Raw genomic sequence first — 22,048 nt, forward strand, 5'->3', positions numbered from 1 at the left:
CCGGTGCCCACTCCACTAGGTTATTTCCAGCTCCTGAGATTTTTCCTAGGGCTTCTGCCATATTTAGGATCTTCTACACCTTCTTAAAAAGTCCCTCTTGGGCTTCCCTGGTGGTGCAGTGGTTAAGAATCCGTCTGCCGATGCAGGGGACACGGGTTCGAGCCCCGGTCCAGGAAGATCCCACATGCCGCGGAGCAACTAGGCCCGTGAGCCACAACTACTGAGCCTGTGCGTCTGGAGCCTGTGCTCCGCAACAAGAGAGGCCGCGATAGTGAGAGGCCCACGTACCACGATGAAGAGTGGCCCCCTGCTCGCCGCAACTAGAGAAAGCCCTCGCACAGAAACGAAGACCCAACACAGCCAAAAGTAAATATAAATTTTTTTTTAAAAAAGTCCCTCTTAAAAACTGCCAGAACATACACCCTAACGAACACCGCCTTTCAAAGTGAACCTGAAAAATAAAAGTTACAGTGTTTTCACCTAATAAAACATTTCCAATCTTGCTTCAATTCAAAGCATATTTTGAACAATGGCAATGCCTTCAGAGTCAATGTACGAGTCGCTTAAGAAAGTCAGCCAGCAGTGAAAAGTACCCCTCTGTTTTCACCAAAACTTTATTATTTGTTAGGCTTGGATCTCAATTTTTGGCACTGAAAACAAAAAAAAATTGAAGACCTTTTTTTTTAAAGTTCCACAAGCTTTGAGAAGTTCCAGACACTTTCAACAAGGGCAATATTATTTTAAAATATACGTATGATTACCCCAGGTGATGACTTAGAAGGAGATAACATTTGCTTAACTCATCTGTTGTGTTATTTAATAGTCATGGTCATTTTTACCACAAAAGTTGTATTTTATTTATACAAGTTCTTACAAAGTAGAGTTTATACACTTTGGCTGAAAATCGAAAATGCTCTTCCCACAAAACAACTGACAAATGATCACATTCTTAGTTCTTTGATGATATAGTAACATTAAATCATTTTTAGAAAATTAAAAAGCAATTTTAAGCTAATTATTAGCATCTACAAATCCGTAAAATTATGAAATATCTACAAGCAAATGCACAAAACACCAGTGAAAGTGAAACTCGAGTGAACCTTGATGGAGAATATTAAAACATTCTTCTCAATAGTTTTGAAACAGGAGGGAAGGGGGCAGGGCACAACCTTTGAAAGAATGACATAGCCCGAGGACACGACATAAACTGATTAGAACCAAATGGGTCCAAGATGGCGGACGAGTCGACTTCCACTAGACCTTGAGCCTCAGTATATGCTCACAGTAACACATCAGCAAGCTAAATGACACACCCACAGGCGCCATGACAGTTCCAAGAGCGACCACAAGGGTCAAAAAGAGGGCGGCGGCCCAGTTCCTGGAAATCCCCGCCCCTTCCCCCAAACAGCTGGAATACTCCTACCACTCATTAGCCTGTGAAATGACCCACCCCTATAAAAACGGACAACCCCAGACCCTGGTGCCACTCTCGCCTTCTGAGATGGCCCACGCTGTCTGTGGAGTGTGTGTCTCTAAATAAATCCACTTCTTCCCCATCTGTCTCTTTGTCTCTCGCTGAATTCTTTCTGCGATGAGACACCAAGCACCTGAGCTTCGTGAAGTCCTGAGGCCAGGTGTGTGGCCTCAGCTGGAAGCCTGTGGGCTCAGGTCCCAGAGTCTGAGCTACACGGTTTCAGTTTTACTTCAGATTCACATTACAGTTGTGGCCCAACATGGTTATCACCAAAAAAAAAAAAAAATCAGACACTTCAGCAGATAGAAATTTTATTATTTCAATTTGATTCTGTTCCCTAAAATAAAAGAGCAGTCTATGAAATATGAAATAAATAAGAATAATCTGGAAGTCGTGTAGGGGTCCAGTTTCGGTACACTGGCACCTTCCCATTTCTCTCTTTATTTTATAAAGTACTTCATTTAGCCACTCTGGAAGAATTTATTTTTTTGATATCAACTTGGCTCAGAATCAGTGTCCCATTTTTGAATTTTCCAACCTGTCCAATCCGTCCACTTGACAAAATACTGGGAGCCGATTTCTTCTTTTTGGATTTCCTACATTTAAAGTGAGAGGAAGGTACTATAGTTAAGCTTATACAAAAGGATTTCAGCACCACCAACCAGGCCACCGAGGTCTGGCCCTGCAACCTCCTGGCCCCTCCCATGCAAGGCCCCCGCCCCACTGCAGCACCACTAGCTTCCTGCGTCCCTGAACATGCCAACTGCCTCCTGCCCTAGGGCCTTTGCACTGGTTTCTTCCACGTTGAATATTCAGCTACCAGATCTTTCCGGATCTTCCCCACTCAGTTCTCGACTCAGATGCGGCCTCCTTAGAACGACACACCAGCCCACCCTCAGTGACGTTCTCTCACGATGCACTATTTCAACCTCCTCACAAAACCTGCCAGGACCTGACATGCCCTTACTTATCTGTTTAGATGTTTTGCTGTGTTTCCCTCCCTAAAATATAAGCTCCTCCAGGGCGGGGACTCTCAGTGTGATCATGGCTGTGCGCCCAACACCTAGACACCTATGTGCCGGTGCACAGTGGGCCCTTGACAGACCACACAACCAGAAGAGATGACCACCTTCCAGCATGTGCAAGCTCGCTAGGGGTCCAAGAAAAAGCTCAAGACAAAAGTAGATTTTGAAACAGTAATTTGAGGAGAGAGAAAAAGGTACTTGAGCAAAAGCTAAGAAGCAAGCAGAATGGCACAAAATCAACGCTCCATTACTCAAACCACGGTGCTCTGCCTCATGTGGTCATGCAAGTGCAGGCAGCACAGGCTCTCTTACGAGGGGACAGAGGTCTTGTTGGAAACGTCAGCCTCAGCTTTTCCACTAGTCACTGCACATGTCTGGTCTTTGAAAATGGGAGACTGGAGAAGGTTCCTAGTTCAATCCTGAGGGAGTTGTCTGATCTTGGACAATTTACTGAATCCTGTCTCCCCCCTCAAGGGCTGACTTAGGATCAGGAGAGACAGTGCACCACTCTATCAGGCTTGAAACACCACATCAATTCAAGGTATCATGTTCAGAACTAACCAATGGATTTATCCAAATCATTCTACCCGAGTACCTGATGGTATCACTCACCTGTCTTCCTGTCCTTTCCTCTTCTTTTTCTTGAAAATATCTGTGTCCTGGGCCTGATTTCACAATTAAAGAAAACATATGTATCAGTAATGGAGATTCAAAAAAAAGGCAAGAGGTTTGTGACCAAAAGCCACAGAGATATCATTTATTTTTAATATTTTTTTCAAGTAGGCATGTTAATTATACAAAGTTTCATCCTAAAACCCTTTCAAGACTGTGAAAGGCCATTCAGAGAAAACAGACAGGAGAAATGTCAAATTTTCCATTTTAGGCGAAAGGGAGGGAGCGTAACATCTATTCCCCTTGTGGTTTTTCAGAAGCCCGTGTGTTGTATACAATGTAAAAGGCAAAAAAAAAAAAAAAAAAAAAATGACTGCATATAGGGAAAAGGTCAAAGTAGCTCCCAGTACCTGAACAGGAGTTTGCTATTTCAAAGCAAACCTTTCAGGTAAATAAGTCAGATTATGTGGCTGGTATCACAAAATGTAGCTGACTTGAAGAGAGGGTAAGAACAGTCATCTAACTCTAGATTTGTTGCTGTCTAGACTGCTTTCCAAGCAGCGGGGTCCAGCAAATTGCAACCACCTTTCTGTTCTAGTTTAAGAAAAGGCTATCACACCTACCGTTCTCTTTACTTTTTCCTTTGCAGACTTTTTTTCTTTGATTTGCTCCTGCAAAACCTTGTAATTCACATAACTATTTTTGGGAGGCTGAAATGAGAAAGAACACCAAGCATCATTTCTGACTTGGCCTTTGCCCCCGCCCAGCCCTGCCCGGGGCGCCCCCCTTTGCTGCACCCCGTCTGCGGGTGGGAGGCAGAAGCAGCCCTCACCTTAGCGCCCAGCATAATGGCGCGTCCCTGCTCCAGGACTCTCTCCTTTCCTTTTCCATAACCTGTGATCCCAAACCGGTGCACTTCCAAACGAGCCTGCAGACACAAAGCACAGTCAGGCCCAAGTGCCTTCCAGAAACTCCACAGAGGAAACACAGCCCTAGGAGTGCTGCCTGCCAGACACGATGGGCTACACGCCCAGCACGTTTATGGAGGACCTGCAGGGGCTACACCTCGCAAGAGTGCTGTCACGGTATGGTTTAAGCAGCTTTGTGGAGTCTCTCACAAAGGTCCATAACCTCCCCACGCCATTCTCCCACACTGAATGCAGGCAGTCGAAGCAAAGACTTATCTCCACACAAATTAGTGACAAAACGAGGGTGACCCGCAGAGCTCTGCTGTACTTTAGGATGTGCCCTAAAACAAGCTACTACCCATAAAGGCAACAACTAAAAGTACCTTCCCAAATACATCTACTCACACGTGGAAACCCTTTATCACAGCAGCTTCAAACACAGGTCCATGTTCTTTCTTTAAAAACATATTGTAGAAGAGAAAACGTCACCAATACCCACTCTCGGCAGCTGGATTACTTCCTGTCTTTTTTCTCACACATTATTTTAAAATTTTTATTATTATTATTTATTTATTTATGTATTATTTTGGCTGCGCCAGGTCTTAGTTGCGGCACGTGGGACCTTCATTGCGGCACGTGGGACCTTCATTGCAGCACATGGACTCTTAGTTGTGAAATGCATGTGGGATCTAGTTCTCCGACCAGGGATCGAACCCGGGCCCCCTGCATTGGGAGGGTGGAGTCTTAACCACTGGACCACCAGGGAAGTCTCTCTCACACATTTTTAAAACCTAGTCACAACCACAGAACACACACATCCTTGCTTTTCCTACTTACCATTGTATCATTGACACTGTAGTCACAAAACCGACATGTTTTAAACGACTGCACAATGTTGAATCAAGTAAATGTAGTGTGATGTGCTCCACCATTTCCCCAACCATTGGACAACATGTAAACATATGCATTTTTGTTACAAAGCTGAAAAAATTAAGAATTTCAAAGCACGTACCTTTTCTAAGTTAAATTCTTGTATATCCACATCTTTCTCGAGGATACTAGTTTTGGTCTGAAAAGGAAAAGAAAACATTCTTATTAATAAGGTCATCTGTTCCTTATAGCATTCATCATACCAAGAGCATACTCATGTTTTAAAAGCCTTGAAACTGGCCCAGATGCCTAAATAACAAACAATAATACATGCTTGTTGCACAGAAGCCTAATTAACAGCTAATGGAAGATAAACAGAGAAAATAAATTTAAGGTTTCAAAGTTTAAGAAAAGACTGACGAGAAACTAAAAAAGAAAAGAGAGTAAGAGAGAGACCAATGTCTGTATCTCACACACCAAATGTGGGAAACTCTGTATGGTGGGGGGTTTAGAAAAGGATAACTGAGCAGAATTTTAGAGGGTAAAAAGGTCATATTTAAATAATTCTCAGGAATTCCCTCGCGGTCCAGTGGTTAGGACTTAGCGCTTTCTCTGCCATGGCCCGGGGTTCAATCCCTGGTCAGGGAACTAAGATCCCACAAGCTGGGAGGGGAAGGAAGGGAAGGAAGGGAGGGAGGGAGGGAGGGAGGGAGGGAGGGAGGGAGGGAGAGAGAATTCCCTCTTTTCTTCCCTCCTATCCAGCCACTGGAATAATGGCTAACTCTCTTAAACTCTCTTGAGTTGAAAATTTCTTTCAGGAACATCAGATTTCTAGAAATGATGGAGACTGGGTTTATAATTCCCCACAGAAAGTAATGATACTGGAAATGCCATCAAAATATGTGACTCTTTGCATCAATATATCCCCTGGCTGTGGTTACCAATCCATAGAATTGACCAGAAGTTTGAGACTTCAAGGAAACTATTGTCAAATCTGGCCAAGGACAGCGGTCTCTACTCAACCTCAGGCCATCCCAGCCGTGCAGCATCTAGAAAAGCAGTCCTGGCCTCTGGCTCGGAGGGGCCGGGTCTGTGCGGAGAGCAACGGACAGGGGAATGGCTTGTTAAAACCCTTCTGCTTGTAACCTGCCTTCACTGGTTAAGCTCGCTTTAGTTATTTTGTTCTTTCCTTTCCCCTCTCTTTAACTGCATACCTACCCAGCTTCTCGTAGCCTAGTTGTTTTGCAGGAATTTGGAGTCAGCTCCTGCCCCGTGCGAGCTGGCTAAGGCTGGCCGGGTCATCAGCCCTAAAATGGGCCTGCGCAGGTGTCCGAGGAAGGGCCTTTTGAGGTCAGGGGCCAGAAAGCTCCGATCACGCTGAGCACCTCCATTCTGAACACAGACGCCTGTGACCCAGATACGCCTGCACAGAACACCGATTACCTCACCTTTTCCCCTTCCTCCGATCACCCTTCCCCACTCCTAAGACCACCATGCTTATCCCATAAAGACCCCAGCCCCCTCGCTGTTGGGAGGCGGATCTCAGACTTGTTCTCCCATCTCCTCACTTGGCTGCCTCCTGAATAAACTGTAAACCTCGGCATCTAGGCGTCTGGCTTGCTGCACGTCGGGCAAATGGACCTGGTTCGGCAACAGATCCTTCTTTACAGAAAAAATTCTTGGATAATTATCATGGTGCTGAGTCTATCAGCATGATCCCCACCCCCACCTTCACTTTAGTTTCTACCTTTAGCTTTAAAACCACTTTAGTACAGTATTCACAATGCAGCACCTGCATTTAGAAATAATCAGTGGCCTCCCGTCTTCTTTCCCCTACCCTTACTGTGGTAGGGGGCACTAGTGCCTACAGGTAATACCGGCTCCTCCTCCGCTTCTAGGCTCACAGGAGAACTGGGCTTTGCTGCCTACCCGAAGTTAGGCATGGCTACATGACTTGTTTTGGCCAAAGTGTGAGCAGACGGAAGCATGCCCCTTCCACATGAAACCTCTAAGAGCCTTCATCGGGACTTCCCTGGTGGTGCAGTGGTTAAGAATCCGCCTGCCAGTGCAGGCGACACGGGTTCGAGCCCTGGTCTGGGAAGATCCCACATGCTGTGGAACAACTAAGCCCATGAGCCACAACTACTGAGCCCGTGAGCCACAACTACTGAAGCCCACATGCCCTAGAGCCCGTGCTCCACAACAAGAGAAACCACTGCACTGAGAAGCCCATGCACCGCAACAAAGAGTAGCCCCTGCTCGCCACAACTAGAGAAAGCCCGCGCGCATCAACAAAGACCCAACACAGTCAAAAAATAAAAAATAAATTTAAAAAAAAAAGGCTTCATCTACTCCCCTTCTCCACCAAATGGTGGAGCCCCTATCACCCTGGGCCCCTAGAACAGGACGGCATGGATCATAGCCGCCTGCCCTGACAATCCTGATGAACACGTAACATGAGAACAAGATTAACTTCTGCCTTTAAACCACTGAGATGTAGGGACTACTTGTTATGGAACCACTGTCTCACCCATCTTGACTGATAAAGCCACACTGTCCCACACACGAGAGAGAGAAACGTTTGGAGACTGTGAGACCTTGTCTGTTAGGTAGTGAAGAAGAAAGCAAGCTATAAGAAGCAGACTCAGACTGAGTACCAGACTCAGTGAACTTTCTCATGGGCTGACTTGCTGACCAAAAGTATTTTCTACTGCACTGGTTAAGATTTTTCTTCTATTAGTTACCCTGTCCAAACTTTGTCCAATTAGAAAAGAGTTGGGTAAATAAACACTCTCTTTTTAATTTATGCCAGCAGTTCTGGGAATATTGAGAAATTTTTTCATATCTTCTTGAGCGTAAATTATTTCAATTAGATTACTTTCTTCTTAATACCTATCTGACACTCGATATACTAAACAGTAGGGGACATGGTACAGCTAAAGGGTGATGGACTTCAGGGCAGCCCTGGGGTACGGCAGAGATTATGAGGGCAGTAAGAACTCGGGGCAGGGACTTCCCTGACAGTCCAGTGGTTAACACTCCATGCTTCCAACGCAGAGGGCGCAGGCTGGATCCCTGGTCGGGGAACTAAGATCCCATGTGCCATGGGGCGTGGCCAAAAATAAATAAATAAATAATAAAATATAAAATAAACATTAAAAAAAACACAAGAACCTGGGGCAATAACTTGACAGAATGTCTTTATGTCTAGTGAAGCTTCTGGTGCAGTACACTTGTGTTCCTCAAGAGACAAACAGCCTAACTAACCTACATTCCCTCTCGCTTGTGTAGTAGCTAGGCACACAGCTTTTAAGCCAGAAAGTCTGGGGTCTGAACCTGAGCTCTAGCACTTATTTCACATCCACAGTCCTTCATCTGGAACCCTGAGACAATTCAGATGGTGATGCTGTGAATATACTGAATACTGTCCAAGACAGCAACCCGTAATTAAGCGCATTCACGTTTCTGCAGCAATGCCTATGAATATTCACGCCCAATGGAACCAACAGAAATAACTCTTAAGCCTCACTTCAGTTCAGGTCGGGTTTTACTGCCAAATAAATTTGCGCCAAACTTAAAAAAACAACCTAGCTTGTGCTTTCTAAAGCTCTGGGGTTTTGGAACTGCAGATATGGGATGGTGGGGTACCTGCTTAAATGCAGGCAAAGAGCTCAACCTCTCTAGGCGTCAACCTCTTCTGCGAAATGAAGACAGGTCACGCTGTGAAGACCTAATGAGATACCGAACTAGTTAATGAATGTAAATAATCACGGTTAGTACACAGTAAGCACTCAGGAAATACTGGTAAATCTTTACTCAGCAATTCCTTACATGTTCAGAAGCAGTGTATGCGTACCTCAGTCCAGGCCACAGGATCCAGGCGTCCCTTCTGACCTACAGTACACTGTTCTATTATTTCTACTATATCTTTCTTGTCTCTTTTCTGTGGAGGCCATAAGGTTCATGAGATGGACCAGTGTGAGGGGTGGAAAAATCACATCGATCAGACACACCTCTGAAGGCCAGACAATACTTGGATCATTTTAAGCTACACTTGACCCTTTCATTTCTTAAGAGCACAGGAATTTTCTTCCTTATAGGCAGCCTTGCACTCATTAAAGAGTGAGGTCATCCACTCAATCCTCAAATCACAAGTCCAGGCCACCCCATTTTGAACCTGGACCCCTGCAGTAATCCTCACTCGGTCCCCTCATGCCTCTGGCTACTGCTCACCTATGATCCATTTACCACGCAGGGGCCAGAGCCATCTTTTTAAAATATAAATCAGATCACTTCACGCCCTTGCTTAAATTCTCTGGTGGCTTTCCATGTGCTTTAAACTAACTCCAAAGGCCCCATGTCTCCGAGGCCTGGTGCGGGCTGGCCTCAGCCTGTCTCTCCAACAGCCCACACCTTCCCCCCTTCGTCCCCCTCCCCCTTGTCTTCTGGCTCCTGGAACCCCGCAGGCCTCTCTACAGCTCAGGGCATTTGCAAGGCAGCTTCCCTCCCCTGCATTACTCTGCTCTCTCCTTCCCCAGCACCCTGCAACAGAGCATCAGCCTCAAGTCACCTCCTCGGACACCTCTGACCACTGGCTCTAAAGGAAGTTCTGCCTGTTACTCTCAGGACCCTGTATCTTTCCTTCAGAGGGTTTATAGCTCTTTTTAAGTACATTATTGATATTAATTTATCCAGGGTTTGCCCAATCCACCAGTAAACCATACACTCCATGAGAGAAGAGGGCTGTACCTTGTTTACTGTGGGATCTCCTGGGCCTGGCAAAGAGTAAGCACCCAATTATTTGTGGAATAAATGAACGAATAAGATTTCTGGGCAGACTACATCTATAGAGCTTTACAAATGGGACATGATCAGGAAGTTCACTTGTAGGTCAGCTATCTGGAATGGGTAAAATATTAAACAAATGGTGACCAAGTTCCCAGATAAGTCCATTAAAAGGGGTTCTGGTCAACAACTCCGATGCAGGGGGAAGGGTTTCCCACACAAGGGAGCAACGGTCCCACACAGTCAGGTGTCCTACAGTTCAGTGCTACTCTGACACTATCTACCAGAGATGGCACAGGTTCCGCAGGTGAAGGGGCTCAGTCCTACGATACCGTCCCCACTTCAGAGGCCAAATGCAAGCCCAGGTTGTTACCTGTAGTACTTCTAACAGACCGCCTACAGACTGGAAGTTCTCATGACCCCCTCCTTGGGTTCAACTAATTTGCTAGATTGGATCACAGAACTCAAGAAACCCGTTTACCTCCTAGATCACCAGCTTATTCTAAAAGGACATAACTCAGGGACAACCAGATGGAGGAAATGCAGAGGGCAAGGCTCATGGGAAGGGCGAGGAACTTCCACACCCTCTCCACGTTCCACTCTCCCAACCTGGAAGCTCTCCAAACCGAACCCCGTCCTTCTGGAGTCTCAGAGGTTTCATCACATAGGCATAATTGAGTAAATCGTTGGCCACTGGCAACTAGCCCCTTTGCCCTCCCCAGAAGTCAGGGCATAGGTTCTCTAATCACAAGGTTGGTTCTCCTGGCAAGCAGTCCCCATTCAAGGACGCTTTCCAAGTCATTTCACTAACACAACAGAAGACACCTTTACTGTTCTCATCTCTTAAGAAATTCCAAGGGTTTTAGCTCTGTGCCAGAAACAGGGACAAATATTTAATATTTCTTATTATAAATCGTCATATCACACCTACGAAAATCTGTTTCAATACACTATGTAGTTTAATCATTGTTTATTGCACAAGCCTAAATTCTGGGAAAAGAAGGTCATTTACTTGCCAGTACCTCTTGTGTTCTCGAGAATACTTCAGACAACAGAGGGCAACAGGAACTCACATGGAGACTCGACTAGTGGGGGGAGCCACATAAATGGAGAAATAAGAGGAAAACAAATAAAAAGAAAACTTCAAAGATGGCCAGCTGATTGCACGACTGGTCAATGGAGGCTACCATTATTTGATCACGTATTTTTGCGGACCCCATGTCTGCACTGTCCTACGGTGACTTGTAAGTCTTCAGAGAGCAGGGGCCACATGTACCTGTTCCCATGTTGCACAAACTCTTAGCAGAGCACTATGTGTCTTAATTACTCCAATGGTCTATCCTTTGCCTGGCATGCCCTATACCCAGGATATGCCATAACAACTAGCTCTATATTAATTTGCAGTTATTTATATGTTGCAATGTCAACATTCTAAAGTCTTTTTATGGGCATATGTGTTTTTACTGTGTCTACATATACTGTCTCCTTAGCCAGACACATTCACATTTTCAGAAGATAAACTTTAAAAAGGAGAAAAGGGTCAAGATGGTGTACTAGGAGGACGCGGGGTTTGTGTCTCCGCACGACTAGGGCACCTACCAGGCACCGGTGGGGGACCAAGGACACCTAAGGGGACAGGAGGAACTCCCAGCGACCGGGCAGAACGTGGGGCATGCGGGGAAGTGAAGGGGGAGGAGAAGTGGAGGCGGGACTGGACTCGAGGGGCGGCTGGGGGAGGGGAAAGGATCCCACGCCCGGAGGGGAAAGGGGAGGGACGGTTGGGTGGGCAGAGGATCAAAAGGGAGCGTGGCCAGGTTTCCCCTGCTCACTTGGGCCCCGGGGAGCCAGCTGAGATCCCGGGCCTGATCCTCTGCCCACCGAGGCCCCCTCCAGCCGCACGGGTCCTGAGGGAGTTGCGGGGGGAAGGGGGAGCAGAAGTAAAGGCCGGACCTCTAGGACCGGCACCCCTGAGGGGCAGCTGGAGGAGGGAAGGAGTTCTCATACCTTCTCCCCTCCCCGCCTCCACGGAGCCCACCCATGGTTAGGGGTTCAGCACCGACAGGGGAGACCCTCAGGGGAGCGGAGGAACGGAAGGGAGCGTGGCCAGTGCTCTCCCTGACCACTCGGGCGCCAAGGAGCCTGTTGGGCTCCAGGGCCTAATCCCCCGGCCTCTGAGGCTCCCTCGGCAGCACAGAGCCCAAGCCCCGCCCCTGCCCCCCACCCGGGGCCCCGCCTCTACACCCACTCCAAGACGCCCTCCAGCTACGCTGAGCCTAAGCGCCACCCACACACCCTCACTGAGGGCCCGACCTCCAAACCCCGGAACTGCACACTCCGGAGGCCCCCTAGGGCCACGCTGCCTCTCCCCCAGCAGAGTTCAGGTGCGAAGCCTGAGGCCCCGGCCCGCCCTAAACCCCTCCCCCACCTAAGGTCCACCTCCCACCACCCCTCCCCCCCTAAGCTCTGCCCCCCCCATAGCCAAGGCCCTTCCCGGCCTTTCTGTTTTTCCTCTTTGTTTTTTCTTTTTTCTCCTCTTTGTTTTTTCTTTTTTCTCTTGTGGTTCTGTTTTACCTTGTTGTAGCTGTTTCAATTCTATTTTTATTTTTCCTAATGTATTTTTTATCTTTCTAATTTTATTTTATTTTTTATGCTTTGTTATTGTACCACTCCTTTTTTTTTCTTTTCTTTTGCCGTGCCACACTGCTTGCAGGATCTTGGTTCCCAGGCTGGGGGTCAGGCCTGAGTTCCTGTGGTGGGAGGGCCGAGTCCAAACCGCTGGACTAACAGAGAACCTCAGACCCCAGGGAATATTAATTGGAGTGAAGCCTCCCGGAGACGGGAGGTCCTCATCTCGGGCACCAAGACCCAGCTCTACCCAACTACCTGCAAACTCCAGTGCTGGACGCCTCAGGCGAAACAACCAGTAAGACAGGAATCAGCCCCACCCATAAATAAAAATGAGACAACAAAAACTACGTTACAGATGAAGGCGCAAGGTAAGAACCTAGAAGACCAAATAAATGAAGAGGAAATAGGCTACCTATCTGAAAAAGAATACAGAGCAATGATAGTAAAGATGATCCAAAATCTCGGAAACAGAATGGAGAAAATACAAGAAACTTTTAACAAGGACCCAGAAGAACTAAAGAGCAAACAAACAGTGATGAACAGCAAAATAACTGAAATTTAAAATACTCTAGAAGGAATCAATAGCAGAATAACTGAGGCAGAAGAACAGATAAGTGACCTGGAAGATGAAATGGTGGAAATAACTGCCAGGGAGCAGAAGAAAGAAAAAAGAATGAAAAGAACTGAGGACAGTCTCAGAGACCTGTGGACAACATTAAATGCACCAACAATCGAATTACAGGGGTCCCAGAAGAAGAAGAGAAAAAGAAAGGGTCTGAGAAAATATCTGAAGAGATTATAGTCAAAAACTTCCCTAACATGGGAAACAAAATAGTCACCCAAGTCCAGGAAACAAAGAGGATTGCATACAGGATAAACCCTAGGAGAAACACACATATTAAGCACACAAACAAAAATTAAATTCAAAGAAAAAATATTACAGCAGCAACAAAAAGCAACAAATAACATACAAGGGAATCCCCGTAAGGTTATCAGCTGATTTCACAGCAGAAACTCTGTAGGCCAGAAGGGAGTGGCAGGATATATTTACAGTGATGAAAGGGAAAAACCTACAACCAAGACAACTCTACCTAGCAAGGATCTCATTCAGATTTCACAGAGAACTCAAAAGCTTTACAAACGAGCAAAAGCTATGAGAATTCAACACCAAACCGGCTTAACAACAAATGCTAAAGGGACTTCTCTAAGCAGGAAACACAAGAGAAGAAAAAGACCCACAAAAACAAACCCAAATCAATTAAGAAAATGGTAATAGGAACATACATATCGATAATCACCTTGAATGTAAATGGATTAAATGCTCCAACCAAAAGACACAGACTGGCTGAACGGATACAAAAACAAGACCCACATATATGCTGTCTACAAGAAACCCACTTCAGACTTAGGGACACATACAGACTGAAAGTGAGGGGATGGAAAAAGATATTCCATGCAAATGGAAATCACAAGAAAGCTGGAATAGCAATACTCATATCAGATAAAATAGACTTTAAAATAAAGACTGTTACAAGAGATAAGGAAGGACACTACATAATGATCAAGGGATCAATGCAAGAAGAAAACAATTATATATATTTATGCACTGAACATAGGAGCACCTCAATACATAAGGCAAATGCTAACAGCCATAATAGGGGAAATCAACCATAACAAAGTCATAGTGGGGAGACTTTAAAACCCCACTTACACCAATAGACAGATCATCCAGACAGAAAATAAATAAGGAAACACAAGCTTTAAATGACACAAGAGACCAGACAGACTTAATTCATACTTATAATAGGATATTCCACCCAAAAGCGGAAGAATACACTTTCTTCTTCTTCTCAAGTGCACACTGAACGTTCTCTAGAATAGATCACACCTTGGGTCACAAATCAAGCCTTGGAAAATTTAAGAAAACTGAAATCGTATCAACCATCTTTTCCGACGAACTCTACGAGATCAGAAATCAGTTACAGGAAAAAAAACCGTAAAAAACACAAACACATGGAAGCTAAACATTGCGCTGCTAAATAACCAAGAGATCACAGAAGAAATCAAAGGAGAAATTTAAAAAATACCTAGAAACAAATGACAATGAACACACGACGATCCAAAATCTATGGGAGGCAGCAAAAGCAGTTCTAAGAGGGAAGCTTATAGCAATTCAAGCTCACCTCAGGAAACAAGAAAAATCTCAAATAAACAATCTAACCTTACATCTAAAGCAACTAGAAAAAGAAGAACAAAGAAAACCCAAAGTTAGTAGAAGGAAAGAAATCATAAAGATCAGAGCAGAAATAAATGAAATAGAAACGAAGAAAACAATAGCAAAGATCAATGAAACTAAAAGTTGGTTCTTTGAGAAGATAAACAAAATTGATAAACCTTAAGCCAGACTCATCAAGAAAAAAGGGAGAGGACTCACATCAATAAAATCAGAAATGAGAAAGGAGAGATTACAACTGACACCGCAGAACTACAAAGGATCATAAGAGACTACTACAAGCAACTCTATGCCAATAAAATGGACAACCTGGAAGAAATGGACAAATTCTTGGAAGGTACAACTTTCCAAGACTGAACCAGGAAGAATTAAAAAATATAAACAGACCAATGAACAGGTAATGAAATTGAAACTGTAATTAAAAATCTTCCAACAAACAAAAGTCAGGACCAGATGGTGTCACAGGTGAATTCTATCAAACATGTAGAGAAGAGTTAACATCTATGCTTCTCAATCTCTTCCAAAAAACTGCAGAGGGAGGAACATTCCCAAACTCGTTCTACAAGGCCACCATCACCCTGATACCAAAACCAGGCAAAGATATTACAAAAAAGAAAATTACAGACCAATATCACTGATGAACATAGATGCAAGAATCCTCAGCAAAGGACTAGCAAACAGAATCCAACAACACATTAAAAGGATCATACACCATGATCAAGTGGGATTTATCCCAGGGATGGAAGGATTCTTCAATATACGCAAATCAATCAATGTGATACAGCATATAACAAACTGAAGAATAAAAACCATATGATCATCTCCACAGATGCAAAAAAAGCTTTTGAAAAAATTCAACACCCATTTATGATAAAAAACTCTCCAGAAAATGGGGACAGAGGGAACCTACCTCAACATAATAAAGGCCATATACGACAAACCCACAGCAAACATCATTCTCAATGGTGAAAAACTGAAAGCATTTCCTCTAAGATCAGGAACAAGACAAGGATGTCCACTCTCGCCACTATTATTCAAGATGGTATTGGAAATCCTAGCCATGGCAATCAGAGAAGAAAAAGAAATAAAAAGAATACAAATTGGAAAAGAAGAAGTAAAACTGTCACTGTTTGCAAATGACATGATACTATACATAGAGAATCCTAAAGATGCCACCAAAAAACTACTAGAACAATCAATGAATCTCGTAAGGTTGCAGGATACAAAATTAACGTACAGAAATCTCTTGCATTCCTATACACTAACAACGAAATATGAGAAAGAGAAATTAAGGAAACAATCCCATTTATCATCACAACAAAAAGAATGAAATATCTAAGAATAAACTTACCTAAGGAGGCAAAAGACCTGTACTCAGAAAACTATAAAACAGTGATGAAAAAAATCAAAGATGACACAAATAGATGGAGAGATATACCATGCCCCTGGATTGGAAGAACTGAGACTGTGAAAATGACTATACTACCCAAAGCAGTCTACAGGTTCAATGCAATCCCTATCAAATTACCAATGGCATTTTTCACAGAATCAGAACAAAAATTATACAATTTGTGTGGCAACACAAAAGACCCCGCACAGCCAAAGCAATGTTGAGAAAGAAAAACAGAGCTGGAGAAATCAAGCTCCCCAACTTCAGACTATACTACAAAGCTACAGTAATCAAGACAGTATGGTACTGGCACAAAAACAGAAATATAGATCAATGGAACAGGACAGAAGGCCCAGAGATAAACCCACACACCTATGGTCACCTAATCTATGACAAAGGGATACACAATGGAGACAAGACAGCCTCTTCAATAAATGGTGCTGGGAAAACTGGACAACTACATGTAAAAGAATGAAATTAGAACACTCCCTAACACCATACACAAAAATAAACTCAAAATGGATTAAAGACCTAAATGTAAGACTGGACACTATGAAACTCTTAGAGGAAAACATAGGAAAAACACTCTTTGACATAAATCACAGCAAGATCTTTTATGACCCACCTCCTAGAGTACTGAAAGTAAAAACAAAAATAAGCAAATGGGACCTAATTAAATTTAAAAGCTTTTGCACAGCAAAGGAAACCATAAACAAGATGAAAAGACAACCCACAGAATGGGAGAAAATATTTGCAAATCAAGCAACAGACAAAGGATTAATCTCCAAAATATACAAACAGCTCATGCAGCTCAATATCAAAGAACCCAATCAAAAAATGGGTGGAAAAAAAAATTGGGTGGAAGATCTAAATAGACATTTCAGCAAAAACGACATACAGATCGTCAAGAGGCACATGAAAAGATGCTCAACATCCCTAATTATTAGAGAAATGCAAATCAAAACTACAATGAGGTATCACCTCACACCGGTCAGAATGACCATCATCAAAAAATATACAAGTAACAAATGCTGGAGAGGGTGTGGAGAAAAGGGAACCCTCTTGCACTGTTGGGAATGTAAATTGATACAGCCACTGTGGAGAACAGTATGGAGGTTCCTTAAGAAACTAAAAATAGAACTAGCATATGACCTAGCAATCCCATTACTGAGAAACTGTAATTCAAAAAGACACATGTAGGGACTTCCCTGGTGGCGCGGTGGTTGGGAGTCCGCCTGCCGATGTGGGGGACAAAGGTTCGTGCCCTGGTGCGGGAAGATCCCACATGCCACGGAGCGGCTGGGCCCGTGAGCCATGGCCGATGAGCTTGCACGTCCGGAGCCTGTGCTCCGCAACGGGAGAGGCCACAACAGTGAGAGGCCCGTGTACCGCAAAAAAAAAAAAAAAAAAAAAAAAAGACACATGTACCCCCATGTTCACTACAGCACTATTTACAACAGCCAGGACATGGAAACAACCTAAGTGTCCATCGACAGATGAATGGATAAAGAAGATGTGGTACATGTATACAATGGAATATTACTCAGCCATAAAATAAATGAAATTGGGTCATTTGTAGAGATGTGGATGGACCTAGTGTCTGTCATACAGAGTGAAGTTAAGTCAGAAAGAGAAAAACAAATACCGTATATTAATGCATATATGTGGAATCTAGAAAAATGGTACAGATGAGCCTAGTTGCAGGGGAGGAATAGAAAGGGAGACGTAGAGAATGGACATGTGGACATATGGGGGGAAAGAGATGGTGGGACGAATCGGGAGATTAGGTTTGACAATAAATACACTACCATGTGTAAAATAGCTAGCTACTGGGAACTTGCTGTAAGGCACTGGGAGCTCAGACCGGTGCTCTGTGATGGCCTAGTGTGGTGGGATGGCTGGGGGGAGGAGGTCCAAGAGGCAGGGGATGTGTGTATGCGTATGGCTGATTCACTTGGCTGTGCAGCAGAAACTAACACAACATTGTAAAGCAATCATACTCCAATTAAAAACAAAAAAAAAAAAGAAAGAAAGAAAAGGGGAGAACCACCAAGGAAGCTAAAAATTTCATCAAGTTGAGGAAGTCCAAAATGTAAAACGAGTTGAGGTTCCTGAGAAAAGCCAACTACAATGAAAAGGGATTCTTTGGAGCAGAAAGAAGAATAACAGCCTGCTACACATGTTCCATTATTAAGAGATAGGGAGATGCAGACTCATTCAATGCCAACTTTTTTGTCCTTTCTATTAGAAAGAAAACTCTCTATTCCAGAAAGATGAACACGAGTTGAGTCTAAGCAGGAAGTGAAGACCGAGACCTTTGAGGAAACAAGGGAGGGTACCTAGATGCTTTATGTCAGTTAAATTCTCCAAACACATAATTGTATTGCACAACAGTGCTTTCCAACCTTCTTCACATCATGGCACACAGAGAAAATACTAATATGTCTGGCTCACTGCGGTACTCTGTGGTAATACCAGTCTTTCTGGAAGCTCCCTGGCTGGCCGGCTTGGGGGCTCTGGCTGCAAGGGCCAAAGGAATCCATTTCTTGGTCTGCCTGTAACAGTTCCCATTGCCCCAGTATTTGGATACTGTAAGAATTGGAAAGCTGACCTAGAATCCTAAAATAAAGGTAGATATGGTTACAGAATGCATTAATAATCTTTGAGGAAGAGATGCTGGTGAGCTTGACATAAAGTACTAACTAAATTCTAGAAAAGATGTGGTAAACACCAGTCACTAGCACGTGTTCACATGTTCATCAAGAATACGCAAGCCTAACTGTCTTTGTAGTGGGTTGAATCGTGGTCTCCAAAAAGAAATGTCCATGCACTAATCCCCGGGAATCTGCAAATGTGACCTTATTTGGAAAAGGCATCTTTGGAGTGTAATTAAGTTAAGGATCTCACGATAAGATCCATCCTAGATTTAGGGTGGCCCTAAATCCAATGACGGGTGTCCTTCTAAGAGAAAGGCAGGAGAGTTGAGACTCAGACACCAGGAAGAAGTCCATGTGAAGACAGAGGAAGAGCCCAGAGCTCTGCAGCTGCCAGAAGCTGGAAGAAGCAAGGAAGGACCCTCCCCCGGCAGAGGGAGCGTGGCCCAGCCAACAACATGATTTGGACTTCTGGCCTCCAGAACTGGAAAGAATACATTTCTGTACAGCAGCCCCAGGAAACTAAGACAATCCTCTTTCTTTTTATGACAGACAAAAGTGTACAGGACATGGGGAAAGCAACAGATACGTGACGTCTGGATTTTTGCAATGAATTGGACAAAAACTTGTGAAAAAGTTTGGATAAGCAGCCATGCCTCTCTCAGAGACTGAATTCGGAGTCAGACTTCCAAGTTCAGCCTGAGATTGCTGCTCAGCAGTCACACTGCTTTCCATCAGAATGCAAGTTCCTTGAGAGAAAGCAGTTTTTGCCTTTTGTTCCCAGGGCCTAGAACAGTGGCAGGGCAACATCAGGGTTTTCACCACGAAGGCCAGTTCATTACCTTTGTGTTCTCGTCTTGATCGGGCTTCTGTTTTCTTTTTCTACTTCTGCTGTGAAATTCCACCACTTCTACTGGTTCCCTGTCGTTCCTCAGGGGAGAGGGGGCTACTGCAGAACTAGAGACTACAGGTCCTGAAGGGAAACCACCAGGGGTCACGGCGGGAACACCCTGCAGCTCTTCCTGGAGTTCCTGGAAGAAGCTGGAAGCACTCTTCCTCTGGCCTCTGACAAGAGATCCAGGTTGGAGATCTGGCTCTGCAACCAAGGCCCCTGGGGTCCCCATATCTCTTTTCTTCTCTCTTTTCTTTCTGATCCTTTTCTGCTCTGCTTCATCTTCCGTCTCTCCTGTTTGTTCAAACACAAAAGGAAAAATAAACATTTTGTGTTTTAGCTATCACTAATACCAAATCACGCGAATGCACGTGTACAGGTGCCACAGCTATAAACATGCAGAAATACACACAAAGACAAAAACTATTTTTCTTCCAAGAGGGTCGTATTTGCACAATTTATAGAATCCAAAGTGCAGTCAGCTTTTCCCAGGTAACTATATTTACGTCTTTGACTCTTACTAGCACAATTACTTTAGTCCTCACGTTGGTCCTGACTGTAAGTGTCATCATCACAATACCCCAGAAACTGGTAATCCCCGTTGGCTCACACTTTGTAATAAAAATGTTAGTACATCTGCCACTGCAGCCAGTGTTTCTTTTTTTTTTTTTTTTTGCGGTACGCGGGCCTCTCACTGTTGTGGCCTCTTCCGTTGCAGAGCACAAGCTCGGGACGCACAGGCTCAGCGGCCATGGCTCACAGGCCCAGCCGCTCCGCGGCATGTGGGATCTTCCCGGACCGGGGCACGAACCCGCGTCCCCTGCATCGGCAGGCGGACTCTCAGCCACTGCGCCACCAGGGAAGCCCCAGTGTTTCTTTTTAACACTTTCTAGGGTTACAGGTGGGGACCGCGGTCTTCCTATTTCCTTTCACGGTTATGAATTAAGATGAACCTAAGACAACTGGCTTAATTCGAATGCCTTTACTTTCAACTAAATCTCCACACCTCCCCTTTGTTTCAGCTGCTCAAACTCTGACCAGTCACCTGAAGGTTCTGACAAGAACTCTAGGCCTAACAACTCACCGACAGTATGACTATTACAGAGCTCTCCAAACATTAGCTATTTATGTTTGTCTATTTTCTCAGTCTTTTATTCAGTAAATATGTATTAAGAGTCGACTAACCTTTGGCATTAGGCATATACAAATGAGTAGATACAGCCCATGCCTTCAGAGCTCCAAGCATAATTTCCAGGCTGTGTTAACACGACCTATATTTAGGATTTTGCAGAATAGTCCTTTCCTCTAGGACTTCTCAAGGTCAGAGGCTAAGTCTTCTCTGTCTTCCGACATTCCCAAGGGCACAGAGATGCCCTGTCCACAGTTCAAGTCGATAACAAGTGCAGGGGTTGGAGCCAGAGAGTGTAGGGCTTGGAACCCAAGCTCTGAAAATTACTAACTGGGTGAACTTCAAGTTTTTTAACCTTTAGTGCTTGTTTCTACAATAATGGGATCTGTCTTGTAATAATGGTATTAATGACAACATCTATTTCATAGGATTGTTGTGAAAATTAAACGAGTATATACCTGCAAAGCATGGAGTGTATGGTAAGTTCTCAATACGATTTTAGCTATTATTTTTACTGTGTAATGAGCTTAGAATTTTGAGCAATGGCTCCAAAATAAAATAGCAACATCACGCTACAAAGTTAAGAAATACGTTTGGCCTTTAAAGGCACTAATGCCTAACGATTATCTTTGGTGCAGGAACAAAGGATGTCACCTTCCCTGGGCAAATTCTTCAGAGTGTGTGTAACGGTCTCCCTACCCAAGTGCCAGGAGTTGCCAATCTTTAACGATAAGCTCTTTTATCTTCCTCTTCCCCAGTCAAGATAAAAGAAGGAGAACATAAGTCAGCCAACTTAGGGATGACAGGTCATGAAGAGCTTCCTGTGAAACCGCCCCCCGAAGTCCTTGGCAGGCGACACACTGAAGGATGAGATCCCCACATGACAAGGTGGCACCAATGCCCGAGGGTCAGGCGAGTCTGGGGGGTGCGTGGGAAAAGGAAAAGTACTTTTCCTTCCCGGAGGAAAGCGATTCAGGGGAAAGGGGTGCTATTTCGAGAGCCCGAGGTCCTGCGAACACCTCCCCGGTAAGTCTGAAAGCCTTGGTGCTTCCGACACGCAAGCCGGTCCCCACCGAAGGACGAGCTAGGAGGTTTAATTCATAAAAAACGCTCAACAGACTCCGGTCGCGGGTGAGGGTGATCTCCGACAGAAGCGAGTGGGGGACCCACTGTCAGAACCGGGTCGGACGAGCTGAGAGGTGCTCGACGTTCAAGAACCTTTAGTCGCGGAGGTCGGCCCAGTTCCGGGCTGCTCAAGTCCGCTCTCCACGTGGGCTCCGAAGGCCCGTACTCACCAAAGTCGTAGAGGTTCTGGAGCAGAACGTCCAAAAGGGCCTGAGGAGCGGAGGCGTCTAGCGCTGGCTCCTGCGCCATCGTGGGGCCCGGCCGGTCGTAGCGGGACAGCGCAGAGCGCGCGAGACTCCGGCGGCCCGGCACCCGCTTCCGGG

The 22,048-nt window shown here is 44.8% G+C and overlaps 1 protein-coding gene across 1 annotated transcript; it reads right to left on the reverse strand.

Annotated features, from left to right (window-relative positions):
* Nucleotides 1-1,768: 1,768 nt before the first annotated feature.
* On the reverse strand, nt 1,769-22,041 carry FSAF1 (40S small subunit processome assembly factor 1). Its single transcript, XM_082674350.1, has 7 exons — nt 21,896-22,041; nt 19,422-19,765; nt 5,032-5,088; nt 3,944-4,039; nt 3,735-3,821; nt 3,112-3,164; nt 1,769-2,070 (listed from the first exon to the last, which is right to left on the reverse strand). Exons 1-7 carry the CDS (start codon nt 21,972-21,974, stop codon nt 1,932-1,934), a joined length of 855 nt encoding a protein of 284 aa, XP_082530476.1. The 5' UTR covers nt 21,975-22,041; the 3' UTR covers nt 1,769-1,931.
* Between the last annotated feature and the right edge of the window lie 7 nt (nt 22,042-22,048).

This window comes from Grampus griseus (genome assembly GCF_964374135.1).
Source record: "Grampus griseus genome assembly, chromosome: 16".
NCBI lineage: Eukaryota > Metazoa > Chordata > Mammalia > Artiodactyla > Delphinidae > Grampus > Grampus griseus.